The 16,312-nt window shown below is 38.2% G+C and overlaps 1 protein-coding gene across 2 annotated transcripts; it reads left to right on the forward strand.

The window, feature by feature from the left end:
- The first annotated feature begins 2,293 nt into the window (after nucleotides 1-2,293).
- Nucleotides 2,294-14,772, forward strand: mc5ra (melanocortin 5a receptor). Of its 2 annotated transcripts, none has more exons than XM_026293563.1 (5): nucleotides 2,294-2,420; nucleotides 9,100-9,335; nucleotides 9,587-9,693; nucleotides 11,092-11,280; nucleotides 12,762-14,772. In XM_026293563.1, the coding sequence occupies exons 2-5, from the start codon at nucleotides 9,135-9,137 to the stop codon at nucleotides 13,330-13,332; spliced, it is 1,068 nt and encodes a 355-aa protein (XP_026149348.1). In that variant the 5' UTR covers nucleotides 2,294-2,420; nucleotides 9,100-9,134; the 3' UTR covers nucleotides 13,333-14,772. The 2 variants fall into 2 exon arrangements, with proteins under 2 accessions (XP_026149348.1, XP_026149349.1); XM_026293564.1 differs by lacking the exon at nucleotides 2,294-2,420 and adding an exon at nucleotides 7,367-7,455.
- The last annotated feature ends 1,540 nt before the right edge of the window (nucleotides 14,773-16,312 follow it).

Consider the following 16,312-nt stretch of genomic DNA (forward strand, 5'->3'; position numbering starts at 1 on the left):
AGTTATTCACATATTATTCACATTCCAGTCATTCCATCCAGTGCTCCAACAGATATTTTAAAACAGCCTTCAACACAGTCATTTTTTCATAACTAGTACATTGCAACTTATGGCAGAGGTGTAGACATTTTGTTGCTCTGCTACAAAATGTAATGAGAAGATTAGGTTTGATGACTGACTAACTGAAAAGCCAGTGGGGAAAAAAAAAACAAAAAAAAAAAAACATGCTCCTTCGCTATTAGATCATTAAATTGCATCAGTGACTCTTTGGCACTTAATAAATAATTAAATAAACACATTAGTGGGAGTTCTGGGTGGAAATTGCACTCCCATCTTCTGGATCTAATTGCCATTCAGGACACTCAAACGTCGTTAATGTAGCCTCCCATAAATTCTTAAATGCATCTTGTATTTGTTGTAATAAATTTGAGTGGACAAACTACACACATACACACACATAAACTCCGATCAAATGTAATTCCTATAGTTCTGTCGCTACAGGGCTCTAACTCAACCCACTGTGTGCCAAGCTACACCACTGCAAATATACTTGATTATACATGCATGTGAAAGAACAAGGAGTGTGTGGGTGCAGCTTCTGTTTTTTAAATGCAGAACAATACTGTTATTGGACCTTTTTTTAAAGTGGCGAGGATGATGAATATTGCAAGCTCACCATGGGAGTTGGTGATCTGCCATAAAAAAACATTAGCATGACTGTTAATCTCTATTTGAGCAAAGCTACAATGAAGAAAACAATGAACGGATCAAAGCTATTAGGCAATACATGCTTTTCCATCAGTCAGTGCAATCCTTCTCAGTCAAGCCACCGGGACATTCTTTGATGGTATTTGTGTCGCAGTGTGACATTTCTGCATCTTCAATCGACTTTTTCTGTATCTTCAATCGACTTTTTCTGCATCTTCAATCGACTTTTTAGTTGAAAGAAATGAAGATGCGTATTCAAAATCAAATCCAACTTGTGGCTGTGTGATAGCAATGATTTTTAAGCTCTCATAGACAGTGCAGCGCTTTGCCTTTGGGAAATACACTGTGCATGTAGGGACTGCTTTCAATCAAAAGACAGACTGTGTTTTCACTTTATTTTTCTCTCAGTCAAGATATCCTGGGTGCAATGCAAACATTTGCTGGAAATCCTGAATGTGTTTAAAATGTTCAAACCTAACATAGCTTGCACAAATAGATCTACCATTTCATGAAATGAAGGGACACGAACAGTAGAAAAAAAAAAAGGATGATACACTGGGCTGCTGTAGGGACCCATGCTCTGGATTGACAGAACAAACACACACACAACAAAAATGTTTCTCAGATGTGGCTTCATTACTTTCAGTATTTGTATTTGTGCATTTTAATTAACATCCTACACTCTTTGTGTGTCTTCATGTTTAATGCCTTCTTTGCTGCATGTAGGAGATTAAAAAAAAGCCATTTGTTTGGCAGATGTGTAGGGTAAAAAACTGCTGTATACAACTACCTTTAAGACATTACTTCAAACCTTTCTAAACCTTTAATTCATAAAGCAAAACACTGAATAAAGCACTGTGGGCACTGTGCAGCATATTACATATTATACTAATTTATACTGAAATCATATATGTTTTAGCTCATCTTAAAATTGTGGTGGCTGACAAGGTCCAGAGAAAAAAATACAACCTTGATCAACACAACTGAATGAGAATGAGAAATGGGAGATTATTTATAGTTACACTCTATCATGTGCAAAAATCCCTTAACTCTAAGCTATTCGGTAAATAAATGTTGTTTCTTCTACGTCTTCCTAATCTGCATCTGAAACAAAGAATAATGATGCTGAACAACATACAGGGTCATGGCATCTTCAGTCATGTTTTGCATTGTTACTCAGGAAGGCACATTCCAGCAGGCACATAACACCTAACATTTTGAATTTTGAACAGTGGAGTTGTATTCTGTTCTTTTTGTTCTTTAAATTTACTTATTTATTGTTGTTTTATTTTACTGTTTTATTTTTTTTCATTGTTTCAATGTTGCATTTTGGAGGTGTGCACATATAGAAGCTATTATTATTTTTCTAAGATGGAGCGCCTAACAGACAGAATAATTTATCATGGAGGAAGCTCTGTGCATTTGGCAGCTGCTCTCTTCAGTCCACTGTGAGAGAGATGGCTAAAAATTGCTGGCAATAGCCGCATGTTGTGTGTCCACTATTTCAGAGCCAAAGCGGGGAGTTCCTTTCTTCCCTCCTTCTCCCTCCCCCCTTCCCCTCTCTCTCTCTCTCTCTCTCTCTCTCTCTCTCTCTCTCTCAGCATCTCCATTCTCACGATCCGTAAATCCACTGATCCGCTGCTCCAGAGAGGCACCATCTAGTCCATCGGAACCTCCAGTGGGAAGGATTTGAGTCACGGCTCCTGTGAGAGGTGAGTCATGCTTAATCTCTCTAGCCCCACTCATGATGGATTTTTACCACCACCTTAAGAGACTCCTTTGCATTTTTACATTGATTTTTGTCAAAATAGGCATTTAGAGAATAGCTTGACTCAGAGAGGCTCAAAGTGCGTCTCTGCCTGCTTTACTGTGACATCATCAAACTGGCTTGTTATTTTTGTCTTCTGAAGATGAGGGAAACTTGAAGTTTGTCTATGATTCAAAGTACGGACTTTACAATACATTTACAGTATTTTCAGTGATACGTGAGTGTACATATTGCAGCTGCATGATATATATATTTTTTCATATTTGGATGGCATTTTCCACTTTTTCTAAGTGTAGTCTTGCTAACTACGATATTGTTATAAAATTGTCTATTTATCACTGCATATACTACCATAAAACATTTATAAAATGATATCTGTAAATGTATACAATTCCAAATAATCCTACAGGTGGGTAGGCCAGGCATTATGCTTGTCTTAAACTCTATATCATAACAACCACTGCCCACACACGATCAGTGAAATGATACCTCAGTATTAGGCATAAAGCTGTTTTAGTTTTAATGGTCTTAAAGCACTGCAGAATTTGTATCTTGCCAATGAGCGGCCCGAATTTGTCGACAGCACAGTCCTTGTGTCTGTTGAGAACTGAGGGCACCATGGTGACATGCTTGTGGCTATGATCTGAAATGAAATGTGCAGAATCACATTTCTTTTTTTTTAAAATTGATAATCAGTCAGATAGAGCCTCTCTTTAGGCAGCTCTGCTATTTCCTACGGAAACACAAACACAGAGAAGCGTTTGATGATCAGTCTCATAGCATCGTGCCAGATGTGCATTTGCTTAAATTGAAGGAACTACAGCCATGGATTAATCCAGCATAACAAATCCCTAAACTGGCGCATGGCCAAGACATAATGTAAGTTTGCTGTATTTTCACAAAGCTTACTGCAATTAAAGCAGTAATTTTAAGTCAGTGTCACTTTGTTAGGCACAAGAATTGAATAAATGAACAGGTAAAAGATTTGCAATAGAGAAATGTAATCGTTTCCACCCCTGTTGTACCAGAAATGTGTTTTTTTAGTCTAATTGATGCTGTAATAATTATCTAGAGAAAATTGTTCTAAAGATTAGTCATCACTGTTGTAAAGCAACAGCGGCAAGCATCTCTCAGTGTGAGAAGAGGAGCTGTCTTTTTACTGACCTGAATCTGCCCCTGATTAACACATCTCCTGCTGGGAGAACAAGAACTTGGCTCCATTCACAAGTTCATTTCAGTCATATGTTGTGTCGTGGGTCATGACATGTTCATCTCTTTTGTGTGCCTCTCTCTGACATCTTGGACCCAGAAAGGTGCGTGACAAGTCGCTTTAATAAAGCCCGTGTAAATAGTCACTCAATAGGCTCTGCAGGCTTTAACAGAGCACAGTTGGTAAACAGCAGCACCATATTACACAAATGGAAAGAAATCAGAAGAAGCAGTGGGTGAATTTTACTGTGAAATAACGTTGTCAACAGCAAATGGTTTTTATATTCTATTTTTATCTAGATAATTAGGCCATTGTGAACACTATTATATTTATCATCATGCATTATTTTGATCAGGTATTAAGCCTGAATTAATTGGATTAGCCAAAAAACAGACATTTGTTGAATTCCACAAATTCATATGTGTTGTTATTCATTTTAAATTTTATTTTTGAAATTCTGACACTAGAGAATCTGAAAGGTTTATGTATGTGGGCGTGGCTGTGAAGCTATATATATATATATACATATATATATATGGTATGGTGTGTAAATGATACACACAAACTCATAACAAAGACACTGGCTGATGTAAAGATTTTCCAGCGCATTATTGTCAACATTCTTGCCATCTAATTTAAATAATCTTCCAAGTGAATCTGTTGTTAGCAACCAATAATATTTAATTAGCACTAGACTTCCAAAATAGGCTAGATCATGACTTGAATGGTGAGAGTGTTGTTATTTTTTGGGAACGTCTGGGTTGAAAAGAAAACACTTGTGAACGTTTGTGATAACGTGACCATGGTAACCACTGAAGACGTGTTTTGCTATCATCCGTGCCATTGTCAGCAGAGTCAGACACATCATGGGATCGGCTGCAGATTGAGATCTGTCACTCTATAAATACAAAGAGCCCTGAAACACAAGTCACAGCAGTCAATTAATGGTGCTGTTAGTTAAAAGAAACAGTGTTTTATACTTTTCATTTCACCTCCAATTACACAATGTTGATAGAAAAGGAAAAGCCAGTCATTCTATTGCCTTATATTCTATTGCCTGAAAGCATTTATGCATGATTGCTCTTATCACCCGATCATGCTGTGTTACATATTTAGATTGATTTGTTAAGTGCAATCATAATCAGAATCCACTTTGTTGGCCAAGTTTGTGCACACAAACAAGACATTTCACTAAACTGTTGTACTGTGTACAAAAAATTAACATAGAACTTAAACGTTACAAAAGGAAAAACGAAGATTAAAGTAGAAAGCAGATATATTGTTGTATATTGTTGCCTTCAGAAGCTCCAACTTGGTATTACATCTAGTACGCTGACATGGATATTTCACACAACAATATGACATGCAGCATTGTACTGAAGCGCCTGCCATGTCACAAAAACCTTTTACAACCGTGGAAAGAGAGCACCACTATTATCGAATTTTACAGGGAAAAATAAAAAGCTTGCTTCTAAATTTTGACCGTTTTTTTGTTCCAAAACTTATTTATTTTATAATTGATTGGTCACTGCATGGAGAAATTTCTGTGGGAGGATGAAGATGAGATGATAGATCCTGCTGAACTCAATGTGCTGCAGGCAGATCTAGTTTAGAATTCCTGATCTGACACCAAATACATACACAATAGCTCCACAAAAGTACAAAAATCAGCCCACAAGCCAAAAATCTAAAATATCAAAAAACAAGTTCTAAGTTTGACTGTGCTGTATATCAAGCGACCATTCTGTACAGTAAATGCATGGCTGTTATGCCATAGCGTGACATGGCATGCTCACAATGTGTCTTACTGGTGTCATTAACGTTTCCATGTAAATACATTGAATTACTTTTGTTGCAATTTACGTAATTCAGACTGTCCTACTCTGATGAATAACGTAGAAAACATCATAAACCACCACTTGAGACAAGATGGTTTTTGCTCATTTTCATTTTAATCTTATTTCACACATGAACACAATCTTCAAACCCTAAAATATGTTCAGAATTTTAAAAACAGACCATGTGTTCTCTTGGGGCCCTCGCATTCAAAAGCCATACAGACAGAGAAAAGGGTCAGAGGGGCTGGTATTATGGCACAAGGTCTGCTAACTGGAACACACAGTCAGTCAGACAGTCAGTCATAGAAAATTACAGTTTTATTAGCAGTAAACACTTGAAACTGATGTGGGGTGAGTGGTACTAGAGTTCAGGCTGATTGGGTACGTAATTGTGCACTGATCATGGCAGACAGCATAATTTATAGAGTGCAGTGGTTTGCATCTTCACATGACAGCAGACAATGTGTGTCTGCTGTGGGAGCCCCCATCTCTGACCTCGCAGCTTTAAACTGCAACACAAGCCAGGTTGGAGCAGCCAGCGACCCATGGAAATGCAGCATACCATGGGGTACAGGGAGGCTACAACCCGCATGTGAATCAAATGTAGAAGTGATGTGTATTTGTTTTGTTTTTTTAAACAGCCAAAAGCACCTCTAGGCTTTTTTGTCTCATTAATGTGTCACCCTGGGCTCTGCTGTTCACACCTTAGCTAATACAAAAAGACAGCAAAACCTATTTATTTTCAAAATACAAGACATCGCCAGGCAGTAATAATTCTTAAATGCAGGTCTACCATCATATGTCTCTTTAAATTGCTCAACACACTTTAATGCTGTCTGGTTATTTTCAAGTAGGAAATGTGCAGAAAAAGGTGCAGCAGTTATCTTTATGTGGCAAAAAATATTTAATGACTGTAAGATCAGATGGGCATATAGGATGACTTTATTTTTTACAGGATCTTTGACTTTCTTACAGGAGATGACAGTTGCTTCAAAAACAGGCTCTGGGCCTGAATTGTAACATTCATGTGGCTTTAACAGCTGCTTCATTTTCACAGTTTTGGATGATTTTAATTTCTGTTCCTTGCAGCAGGGGATATGAGATCAGCCTTACATTCCTTAAGTGTTTGTAGGTTGGACTGATAAACCACAATCTTATCTTTTGCTATGTTGCAGGATCTTATTTGAGAAACAAATAGCTATGTTTTCAAGTTTCTGTCTAATACTTGGATGACACTCAGGTTTTCTTATATCAGTTTCTGTATATTTGGGTAGTGCTTCTATTAATAAATAAAAATAATTGATAATATATACTGAAGAGACAGGCAAGTACAATGAAAAACACACCATACAATTTGAAATAGAACATCTCTAGCCAGTAAAATTAAATAATTCAAACTACACTTTTTATTCAGAGCAATTGCTTCTTGATACGATAGCATCCATACTTCCTTACATTCATACGTACAGTGCTTGCATCACAGTAGTAAGTATATTAACAGCATCATCATAACTAGTATGTGTTTTTTCAGTCTTGCAGAAAAGGTTAATTTCTGTTAAACTCATTGTGTTGCTTTGTAATAGAATTTGCATAACTGCATTTTGCTGAAATGAGACAGTCTGCAAACCAACACGGTGACCATAATGTGGAATTAAGTTCATCGCTTAACTTTGCTCGAGTGGTTTCATTTTGTTATCAGTGTTTGCCTTTTTCTCTTTTCCCATCCAAGGCTTTTTTTCCCTCATCCTTGAAATTACTCATGTACCACATGACGCTTGGGAACTTTTCTGTTCTATTAGGAGAGTTTATGCCAGCTCTGTGAAAATGTATAAGCAACTCAAACTTCAAGAGAGAAGCTGTTGACGCAGGTCATGAGTTGAGAAATGGGGAAGACTCCTGTCTTCAGGAAAGAGTTATTGCTCCTATTCCAGGTTAGTCCTCATCACAGCTGCGGACAGGATCTTAATCCTGAGGCTTTCTGTGGTCGCTCTCTTTTGCTGTAGGACTATCATAGGCAAACTTTATTGCTGTACTGTCATAATCAACCTGGAATGTCCAAAGCAAACTGCAAAGCAAACTTCAGTGCCGTTTTGTTTGGTAACCTACTAAATTATAGGCCGGTAATTTATCCATTAATTAATCAATAATTGTTTCACAATTGAAATAAAATTATCATCAGTTACTTTGTTTTTTTTTGATTGAACTACTTGGAAATGCATGTGCACTAAATACTGCAATTGCAATAAATTACACATTATTTCAATTATAGCCAATGTATTGCCAAACAATACAAATACTGTGCACAGCGTAAAGATTTGTTTAAAAATGGCAAGCAGTTGATCATAGGAAGACATCGCAGGGAAATGTTTGTGCAACAGCAAACCTTAGCAACAGGGAGGATAAATGAAGACTGAAAATATAATTAGTTTCAAACTCATCGGTTGCAAGTGTCATTTTAACCTTCATTGTTGTTTCATTGTTAACTGCATTGAATTACTCATTAATTCAATTAACAATGGTCATAATGAATTCCCCCAAAAACTTTCATTTGCAATATATATATATATATATATATATATATATACATATCTGTGTGTGAGGGTGTGTGTGTGTGTGCGTGTGTGTGTGTGTGTGTGTGTATATACACATATATGCATGTGTTTCCAGTATTCATGCTAAGCTGAGCTAATCAGTTGCTGGCTGTGTCTTAATATTTGCTATGATGACATGACAGTGGTTTTGATTTTTTTAATTTAATTCTCAGGGAGAAACTAAAAAAGTGCATTTCTCAAAATGAGAGGTTGGGAGCTGTTCCTTTGAGCTAGACTCTAATAGATTCAACAGAATGATGAAACAAAATAAATTGTTGTTTTTTTTCCAATCACTAGCAAAAGTTTAAATATTCAAATGCCTCCACTTAATCAAAATTGTATGCTAAAGAATGAAAAACAAGCTTATAATAATGAGTCAGTCAACAATGATGCTGTTGAACCTGTACTGAATTATTCTGAAGTGCAACTTTACTAAATGTGATGCAATGCAAATGAAGCACTACAATGCAAATCTATCAGTTCTCATCCATTTGCAGAGATGAATGTGCCTCTGTGACCTCCTCTAAATAGCAGTGGCAGGCCACATTTTAATAACAGATTCAGCCTGGTCCCAGTACTAAGGCTGCTGGGGTGGTTCATGTATGATGTTACAACTTAATACCATAATGACATTAGAGTGGGTGAATCAAATGACAATGTGAAAATAATACAACAATAGGAAAGGGTTCACTCATAGTGATAAACCCAGTGAAAATTGTTGGTTGAATCTGCAGCTCCTATGACCTTTACTGTAGTTTCAGGTGCTTAGTTGTCTGGCTCCAACTTTACTAGTTTGGTTCACTCACACTGTTCATCCCGCATCGTTTTCAGCTGGAACAGGCAGTTATTTTAAGGGGACACATTTCTATAAAAAAGAAAGAAAAAGAAAAGTATTCTAACTGAGCTACAGGTTCTATAAAATAACATAATAAACATAATGTTGAATATGAGACCATCTCACCTTGATGCCTGTTTGCTTTGTAGACTGCTTGAAAAATGGCATTAACAATAGAGCAGCCATGATCTCAACCAGAGGCACAGCAGCAGCAGCTATGAATGCGTCTGAAGAGACCTACTACCATGAGGAGGTGTCGCTGGGTAATTCTACCTGGCTCTACTCCTACAATCACCAAAACTACACCCTGTCCCCTCCGCTGCTACCTGACAAAATCAGCACGTCCAGGCCGGCAGCATGTGAACAGGTCCACATCGCTGTAGAGGTTTGTATTTGTGTGTGTAACACTGAACGAAGAGTGATGTTCCTCTCTCACATTTCATTGATTTGAAGCCCTGGTAAAATAAAACACTCCAGTCATTTAATTTTGTATAGTAGCAGTTTTTGTATCTGTTTTCAGTTTAGCAGACTGATCTTGTAATCCCTTAAAGGAACCCAGCATTAATGTTGAGAACTGCTACTGTGCTGTCATTTTGTGTTACTCTTCTCATAGTCATATAGTATGTGTCTTTCCAGGTTTTTCTGATCCTGGGTATCATCTCCCTGCTGGAGAACATCCTAGTCATCACAGCCATAATAAAGAACAAGAACCTCCACTCACCAATGTACTTCTTTGTTTGCAGGTAAATGGATGCTCAACACATGATGATGATGTGTAGATATATATAGTCATTCCTAATGAATTGCAGCCTTGACATTGCTAAAATAAGTTTAAGGCCACTGTTAATTGTGTATGTAATAATCTGAATAACAAACATCTAAGCACAACATAAAGTGAAATAACAGCCTTAAATCCAGATCTGAACTCAGGCCCATCTGCAAGCTGGAGCCTCAAAATTAGGTAATAACGCAGATGTCCCCTTAAGGCCCCTGCAATTTCATATAATGTCTGTGACCCAAGTAGGCTGCTATTTGAACCTGTGAGGAACAAAATAAAACACTAACAGCCAATGTTTCCAGTGCACCAGAATATGCCAGCTGGACTAGTTCCTTGTGAATACTGACCAGCAAAGTCAATGTCTCACTAGTCACTCAGTCTCCTATTTGTATAGGTGTGTGTGCAAGCTTTTTTCATAAAAACTGTTAAACACCTACTGTATTTTTAGTATTCACTCTGTATCCAGTAGGTACATGTTGGATGTGCAGTAAAACATGGAACACAGTACAGGAAGCAATAATAAGTACACATAGACAGAAACCTGATCCCCAGCCTGATCTGTTGGAAGCTAACTGGTAACTAGCAGTTAGCTTTAATGAGAGATTATCTACAGATCCAGTTTTCAAATTAAAAGTGACACAGTGAAACTTTACTTCTAAATGTAGCTAGAAAAGCCTGTTCAGAAATTGAACTCACTTTATGTCTCATAATCATAAGCATGATGCGTGCCAAAGACTTGTGTTTTAGGTGGTGCCACCTGTTTTATGTGCATTTTGAGCTAGAGACACCCTGGATGAAAACATTAAGTAGGCTATATTTTTAAAAAAAAAGGTGGCACAATGGGCTGATTTATTAGGGTTAAGATAATTTACACATCTGGAGTTTGACACCAAATGATTTTTTTCTCACAATTATGATGATGGATCTGCCTTTGCTTACTCTTTCCCTATACAAAAATATGGAAAAAGGGGAAACACATCTGTTATTTTTTTGATCGTATAATCTTCCTCCGACTACTTGTATGACTGCAGTTGATAAAAACACAGATTGAAATCAGGTTAAGCATGGTAGGTTTGCTGAGATGTTGCAGTGTTCCTGTTTTCACATGACTCTGCTTGGTGAACTGTTTTCTTAATGCTGATATTTAGAGCAGGTGTCCTAACATTTAGGACTAGCATTTTGATTTGACACGTGAGTGCTTCGGCCTCACTCCCACCTGCTGGTTAAAGATGTCGATAGAAAATGTCACATAGATTGCATAATAATGCCTCTTCAATTGTTTCATTGATTTTTTCAGTGTGTTAGGGTGGAGGTACAATATACTGTGATCAACATTTTGACCTATCCCTTGTGGTTGTTGCAGTCTGGCAGTGGCAGACATGCTGGTCAGTGTGTCCAATGCCTGGGAAACCATCATCATTTACCTTCTGAACAACAGACAGCTGGTGGTGGAGGACCACTTCATTCGGCAGATGGACAACGTGTTTGACTCCATGATCTGCATCTCTGTTGTTGCATCGATGTGCAGCCTACTGGCCATTGCTGTGGACAGGTAACGATCTCTATCCCATGTTGCACACCTTATTTCCTCCAAATATAATTTTTTTATGAAAACGTATAGGCTATAGTTTTTAGATTTCAAGCTTCTGTGTACTTTATAGTTTTAATGACTGCCACAATTAAGAGTGATGCAAAAAGTAATTCCCTATAATGCACTGCAATAATAATAAAAAGATTAGATTTCATTGCATTTTATCCTGCGGAGGGAGGTGGTTATTGAAAGGATGAGGCCGTTTTTATCTCTACCTTGAAAACCTTGTACAACTGCCAGATCACTGCAGCACACACATACACGCATTCTTTGTACTTCATTTTTATTAGTATTCCTCCAGGAACATCTTTTAAAAGAAATTAACTTTTTTAATTAAATGCACTCTGACAAGAGAGTCAGTTTGCATAATTACATTGCTCAGATTTTCCCTCTCTTTGAGCTTAGCTAATGTGAAAGTTACGCGTAAACAATAAGAGAGGTTTGTCTAAAAATAGACCTTGTCCAGTAGCTACACACCAGTAAATAAATAGGCAGTTTAAGTGCTGCTCCGTTTTGTATTAATGTAACTATTTGGTTATTAGACATACAGTTCCACTTAAATTGGATAGATTACACTGATGTCAATTTGCATTAGGCAGCTCTGTCATTTAGATAAAAATAAGTATGAAATCAGATGAGGTATTTACAGAATCTGAATATTAAAGGACTTGTATTAAGACGGGCACAACCTGGTGCAACTGGAAAAACCATCTGGACCATCTTGAATTATGAAAAAAATGTGTTTCTCACATGTTTTATTATGTCTCTGACAAGCCAGCCAACACTTAAAGACTGAAGTACTCCTTTAACAATTACATCACTGGGGCTTTATTTTTTTTCTGTACATTTCTGTATTCAGTACAGTTCAGTTCCTTGTTTACTTCTGTCTTAATCACTTCTGTAAAGGGTCAACTCATTTCTTCTAGATATTGAATGGAAGGGGCACAATCACTCCTCTTATCAGAACTACTGTTGGTGCACCTCAAGGTTGCATCCACTCACCCTTATTATTCACACCGTATACTTCAGATTGCAACGCTTCTGTGCCCAATCTATTCCACATAAAATACGCAAGATACCACAGCACTGTCTCAGTGATGACCCAACATGTACCAGAGTGAAGCTGATTGAATGGAGAGATAAAGACAAAAAAAAGAGAGGAAATTATTGTCAGTTTTCCTCCTGATTGTCAGCTGTCTCCAGTGGCAATCCATACTGTGGAAATTGAACTGCTACTGTTCTGTGGATTGCTCAAAAAAATTGATCTGTGGGAAAATCAGCAATGCAGCTATTTTCTTTACAGGCTTAGACCCTTTAGAGGTAGTGATTCAGAGCATGTTGTACAGTATTATGGCATGGCATGGTGAAAACTGAAATCAACACTATAAAATCAAATCCCTTTGCTAAAAAAAACAGAAATCAGTATATGTTATTATGTCCAGGTATGTCACTATCTTCTACGCACTGAGGTACCACAACATTATGACAGTGAAGAGAGCCGGCTGCATCATCGCGGGAATCTGGACCTTCTGCACGGGCTGCGGAATCGTCTTCATCATCTACTCAGACGCCACTCCCGTCATCATCTGTCTGGTCTCCATGTTCTTCGCCATGTTGCTCATCATGGCTTCCCTCTACAGCCACATGTTCATGCTGGCCCGCTCGCACGTCAAGCGCATCGCCGCCCTGCCAGGGTACAACTCCATCCACCAGCGGGCCAGCATGAAGGGGGCCATCACGCTGACCATTCTGCTGGGGATCTTCATCGTCTGCTGGGCTCCCTTCTTCCTCCACCTGATCCTGATGATCTCCTGTCCGCGGAACCTCTACTGCGTGTGCTTCATGTCCCACTTCAACATGTACCTCATCCTGATCATGTGCAACTCTGTGATTGACCCACTCATCTATGCCTTCAGGAGTCAGGAGATGAGGAAGACGTTTAAGGAGATCATCTGCTGTTACAGCCTGAGAAACGTCTGCGCCAACATCTGCGCTCTGACGGGTAAATACTGAGGCACAGGAACCACAGGACTGACTGAATCTGCCATACATGAGCATTCACATGACGTACGCAAATTAAATTTGTGTGTAAAATGAAAAGCCTCCTATCACTAGTCTCCTGATCTCTTAGATAAGACAACATCTAATCCAATTACTTAAATCCTTAAGATTCACCGCTGACGTTTTCTCAAAAAAAGTTAATTAAAACAATTAAGATTAAATCCTGGTAAAGATAAAAGCTATTCACAAAGTATCTTAGGCACCTGAAGTGAAGAAATGTGGGAGTAGGGAGGAGCACCTTTAAGAGGGTTATGTTTTTAAAACAGGACAAAATGTCAGAAAGACAGAAAGGTGGAAGAAATATTCTACAAACCCTGAATGACAGTTAGTTAATGAAACATTACAGATTAGAATGTGCTAGAATAATGCCTCTGCTCAATCTCATTAGAGATATGCTATATCATCCTAAATGAAAGCAATCCTAAATGAAAGCAGTTATCTTGCCTGCCTCTTGGCTTGTGTTGTAACGCTGGGCTTAACATTTCCTGTTAAAATGGGTTTTCTGATGCTGTTTGCTTGGTCCCTACATGTCATCCAGCACCACTACTTAAGTAGACTGGCCAGCAATCACATTAATGGTGAAGCATTTTCTCCCATTAATATCAAATAAATTAGGCCACTTTTACAGCATATTATGGCTTTAAATAAATGCAGCAGAGATGTTTATTACATAAAAAAGTATTGATAACACCATGTCTTTATAGAGGTGATATTCTATTGAGAATTAGCCATATGAATTTCACTGTCCATAATATGCACATTACCACTAAGAGTGGATTTTTATAGCCTATAGACTTTGGTCAACCAATCACAACTTTTAAAACAATGTGTCATATCTAGCAATGAGGTCAACCATGCAATGTTTTAGTCCTTTCCTTGCTCAGAGCTGCTCTGACAGTGTTTCTAAATCGATCCTAGTCTGAGCTTCCTCACTACAAGTTTTTACAATGTAAGTCTCTGATGTGTTGTGTAGATTAACTGTCCTGTTAGTGGACTGTGTGTTCCCACCTGCAACAACCTGAAAAAGAAGTCACTTTGTCTAAGGCCTTAGACTTATGTTACACTGTTTGCTAAGTGGGAAAAAAATACTGCTGGTGAGCTTTTGGACAGTTTAACCTGTCAGCAGCCAATTTTTTGTCGCTCCCATCAGCTCTGCCTCCCCATGTTGCAGCATTAGCGCTACAGATAACATGCACTTTCGTCAAATCTGCCAGCTCCCAGTAGCGTGCTGTGATTTGAATGCAGTCACTTACTCTCAGTCTACTCCGCTATCTTTATATTTATTACAGCTGCTCTATGCTGCCACTGTAGCTATGTATCACACTGCTTCCCAGCCCATAGTCTGCATTAAACTGCATTAGGTAAAGATGCTCTAAGATGTTTGAAATTTAAAAAAAAAAAAACCAAATGTACCAGTGGCTTCAAAGAGCTCTATGTGTGTGTGTGTGGGTGTGGGTGTGTTGGTGGTGCCACACATCTTCATCAACATCAAGAATTTGCTGAAACTGCTCTTCATACTAAATGTTACAAATTGTTCCAGTGTCAAGATATTAAACATTTGTTTTCCAGTCTGTCATATTACTATTTATTGTAAAATGCAGCCGGCCATCTGTATCATTTGTGTCTTCAGACTGATCCAGGACTTTTTAATGGGTACAGCTAAATAGGCTTTGGAATAAATATAATGAAAAATTCTCTCTTTTTCTGTTGTAATAGCTTCACGGTAGCTTTTGTTTAGTGTTTATTGTTAAGTGTAATGATATTGTGAGATCAAAAGAAGAGCATATAACACACACACAAATGCTTTTATTAAAACCATATCGCTCTATTTTGCTGAATGTATAATCTCCACCCATATGACACATTGTGCACTTATGCAACATAAGTAATTGTTGTTGTTGATTGTAAACTACTCAGTCCTTGTTTCTATAGAAACACCAGCTGACTGTGATGTGACATTGGACAAAGCTCGTGGGTTGGTTGCCACTTGCATACGCAGCCTTATGTTTAAGTCCAGTGAGACAGTGTTAACAGCTGGGGGAAATATTTCATGTAAGTTGATAGTAAAAGTGTTGGCATGCAGAAATATAAATGTGAGCTACAGTAGAAATGGTTGATGTCAGTGTTGGCCATGTTGAATAAAAAGATTTAATTTTAATAATATGTGTTCAAATAATAAAAGCAAAAGGTGAAATGGAGAACATTTGTCACATTATTGTTCTTAGTGGGCAGCACGGTGGTTTGGTGGATAGCACTGTTGCCTCTCAGCAAGAAGGTTCCTGGTTCAAAACCCAGCAGGGGCCTTTCTGTGTGTCTACATGTGGCCGTGTGATGGACTGGTGACCCAGGATGTACCCCTGCCTTTCACCCAAAGAGAGCTGGGATAGGCTCCAGCAGATCCCTGTGACCCTAAAAATAGGAATATGTGGGCAAAGATAATGGATGGATGGATGGATATTGTTCTTAACAGTCACTGTGATGTTATGGTCCTGTGAGTACTGGAAATCTCAATGTAGAAAGAAATAACATGTTCTTTAGTAAAACCACCTCCCACCACTACTACCGGGCAGAGCTGCGATCCTCCTGGCATGGATGAGTGAAAGAGGCTGTGGAAATGATGAGGCTCATATGAATGTGATGGATGTGGGTAATGATGAGGGAGGGATAGCTGGTTAGACATCCAGTAAGACAGGGAGAAGACGGACAGATAGCAGTTATCTAATGAACTAACCTTAACCTAAACAGTACACTGAGTCTTAAAGAGGTGCATGCAAACACACATTGAAAGTCACTAGGTGCTCAGTCAAACTCAAAAGAACCAAATGTAAAGGACACAGTAGTCTTGATGTATAAAGCTTCAGTTTCTAGTTAGGGAAAGAAGAAAGTGAACTTTTTTGCTACATTGTATCCTGGAATACCTGCTGCTCAATGG

The sequence above is a fragment of the Mastacembelus armatus genome, chromosome 16 (genome assembly GCF_900324485.2).
Source record: "Mastacembelus armatus chromosome 16, fMasArm1.2, whole genome shotgun sequence".
NCBI lineage: Eukaryota > Metazoa > Chordata > Actinopteri > Synbranchiformes > Mastacembelidae > Mastacembelus > Mastacembelus armatus.

What these genes read in the sequence shown, in the direction of transcription:
- mc5ra (XM_026293563.1), top strand. Translation starts at nt 9,135, where the DNA reads ATGATCTCAACCAGAGGCACAGCAGCAGCAGCTATGAATGCGTCTGAA. An exon ending in AGGTCCACATCGCTGTAGAG is followed by an intron (nt 9,336 to 9,586) that starts GTTTGTATTTGT and finishes GTGTCTTTCCAG; the next exon opens with GTTTTTCTGATCCTGGGTAT. An exon ending in CTGGCCATTGCTGTGGACAG is followed by an intron (nt 11,281 to 12,761) that starts GTAACGATCTCT and finishes TATTATGTCCAG; the next exon opens with GTATGTCACTATCTTCTACG.